The 1,858-nt window shown below is 65.7% G+C and overlaps 1 protein-coding gene across 1 annotated transcript, besides 1 other annotated feature; it reads left to right on the top strand.

Moving 5' to 3' along the window:
- Positions 1–228: 228 nt before the first annotated feature.
- Tco025E_07980 (uncharacterized protein) lies at positions 229–1,668 on the top strand (the record flags this gene model as incomplete). Its single annotated transcript, XM_029374837.1, has 1 exon — positions 229–1,668. One exon carries the CDS (start codon positions 229–231, stop codon positions 1,666–1,668), a length of 1,440 nt encoding a protein of 479 aa, XP_029225066.1.
- Positions 1,669–1,685: 17 nt separating this feature from the next.
- Positions 1,686–1,739: a sequence feature (A-rich).
- The last annotated feature ends 119 nt before the right edge of the window (positions 1,740–1,858 follow it).

The following is a 1,858-nucleotide window of genomic DNA, read 5'->3' on the forward strand; positions in this document are numbered from 1 at the left end:
GCACGCACCGCATTTGCGCTTCACTGTGGCCCGGCCTCGTGCCTCTTTTTTGGCATTCCGTGCGACGCACAACCACGAGGCCGGCACGGCGTGTGTGGGCGGCAGCCGCAAGGAGGAGCGGAAGCTCGTCGCTCGTGGCTGTGTGCGTGGCAAGCGAGCAGCGGGGAAGGAGAGAAAAGCAAAAATCAAAAACACCCCTTCGAGCACGGGAGAGGGACGTTGGCCCACATGGGCTCCCACGAAAAAAGAAGGCACTCACGCACGGTATGCGTCGTCCCTGCGAGGAGGTGTGCGGGTGTGCGGGTGCCCCCGGAATCAGCAAGCGGCGGAGGCAACGGCGGCCGCGAGCGGCAGCAGCAACGTCGCAAGCACAAACGAACCGACGGGGCACTGCTCTGTCCGCGTGTGTCGGAGTCCTGCCCCCAGTGGCGCTGGCTGCATTTGGGGCCCCGCCAGCCCCGCCGGCGGAAGCGGTGCGGCTGGACGCGTCGGAGCGGCCCTGCTAAGCTGCGGACGCTTGCGACCCTTCGGCCTCACGCGGCTGATCGGGTGCCGCGGCGCCTCGGTCTCCCTCCTGCAGCGGCTGCTCCCCACCACGGCTTTGGGGCGCTGCTTCGGCCTCCCCTCTCCTCGGCCCCACTTGCACTCACCCCCTGCTGCAAGGTCCTCGCTTCCGCGGTCTCGCCCTGCAACTCTGCGCCCTTCGGACCTTCTGCCTCCGTCCCCAGTTTGCCCCCCGCAGCGGGTCCCTTCGCGGCCCCTTCGGGCCCATCCGTGTGCACGACTCCCGCGGCTCCCCTGGGCGTTGACGCCTCGCACTGCGTCAGCGCGCCAGGTAAGTCGCTGCCCGAAACAGTGGCAGACGCGCCCAAGGCCCCGTTATTTGCCTTGAGCCACCGCCTGCGCACCCCACTGCCCTCCTCCGTCTTGCACACCAACGTGGAGGCAAGCAACTCTTGCGCCGCCGGCTGCAGAGCAGCGACCGTTGGGCGACGCGGCGGAGCCGTACAGAGTCCCGGCCCAGGCGCAGAGGGAGTCACTCGCGTCGCCAATGGCCCCACTCCTCCTGAAAGACGCTTCCAAACTGAATGCGCACTTCTGCCAGGCACTCTCGCCGGGGACACGCCAACTTCACCTGTCGGCAGCGTCCGCACACGAGACATCCACCGGCACATCCACCTCCTCCTCGGCCGCCGCGACGCACGCGGAGAGGCAGCCGCAGGCGCAGAGCAGCGCGAGGAGCGCTGGGGCGCGCAACGCACGGCGCCGCGCCGTCAGCGTCGTCGTCATCGCCATCCGTCGCACCGCACCGCCACACGCGCGGAAGAGAAGGCGGGACTCGGCCGCGGGGCGCTCCCCCGCCCTTGGCGTCCCCCTCCTCCCCGCTTCCGCGGCCCCGGAAGGAAACGGCAGCGGCAGCGCCGACCAAGAAAGGAGCCCCGCGCGCACGCGGTTGCGTGTGTGCCTGCAGACGCGCAACGGAAAGAAAAGGGGGAGCAGGAAGGCATGCGAGAGCACACGCGCAGGCACAGCAGGGACGCGGAGCGGAACAGGCAGGGCACAACTCAGGCCAGAGACCGCAGCGCGGCCCACGCAGCGGCAAGCCACGGGAAATATAATGAAGAAAAGATGGAAAACATAAAAAAAAACGTCCTCGATTATGCGTAAAGCCCATGCGCCCAGCCAAAAGAAAAAAGGAAAAAAGAAAAAGAAAGAAAAGAAAGAAAAAAAGAAAAAAAGGCGCCCATTATGATTTCCCCCTTTAAAAAGGGAGGAAAGAAATCGAGCAGCTGCGGATTGTTGCGTGGCTTTCTGCGGCCTTACAAGTCTGTGCATGCGTGTATAAGTCGCCTGCAGA

Source organism: Trypanosoma conorhini (assembly GCF_003719485.1).
Source record: "Trypanosoma conorhini strain 025E chromosome Unknown Tco_14.4_contig_00675, whole genome shotgun sequence".
Classification (NCBI taxonomy): Eukaryota; Euglenozoa; class Kinetoplastea; order Trypanosomatida; family Trypanosomatidae; genus Trypanosoma; species Trypanosoma conorhini.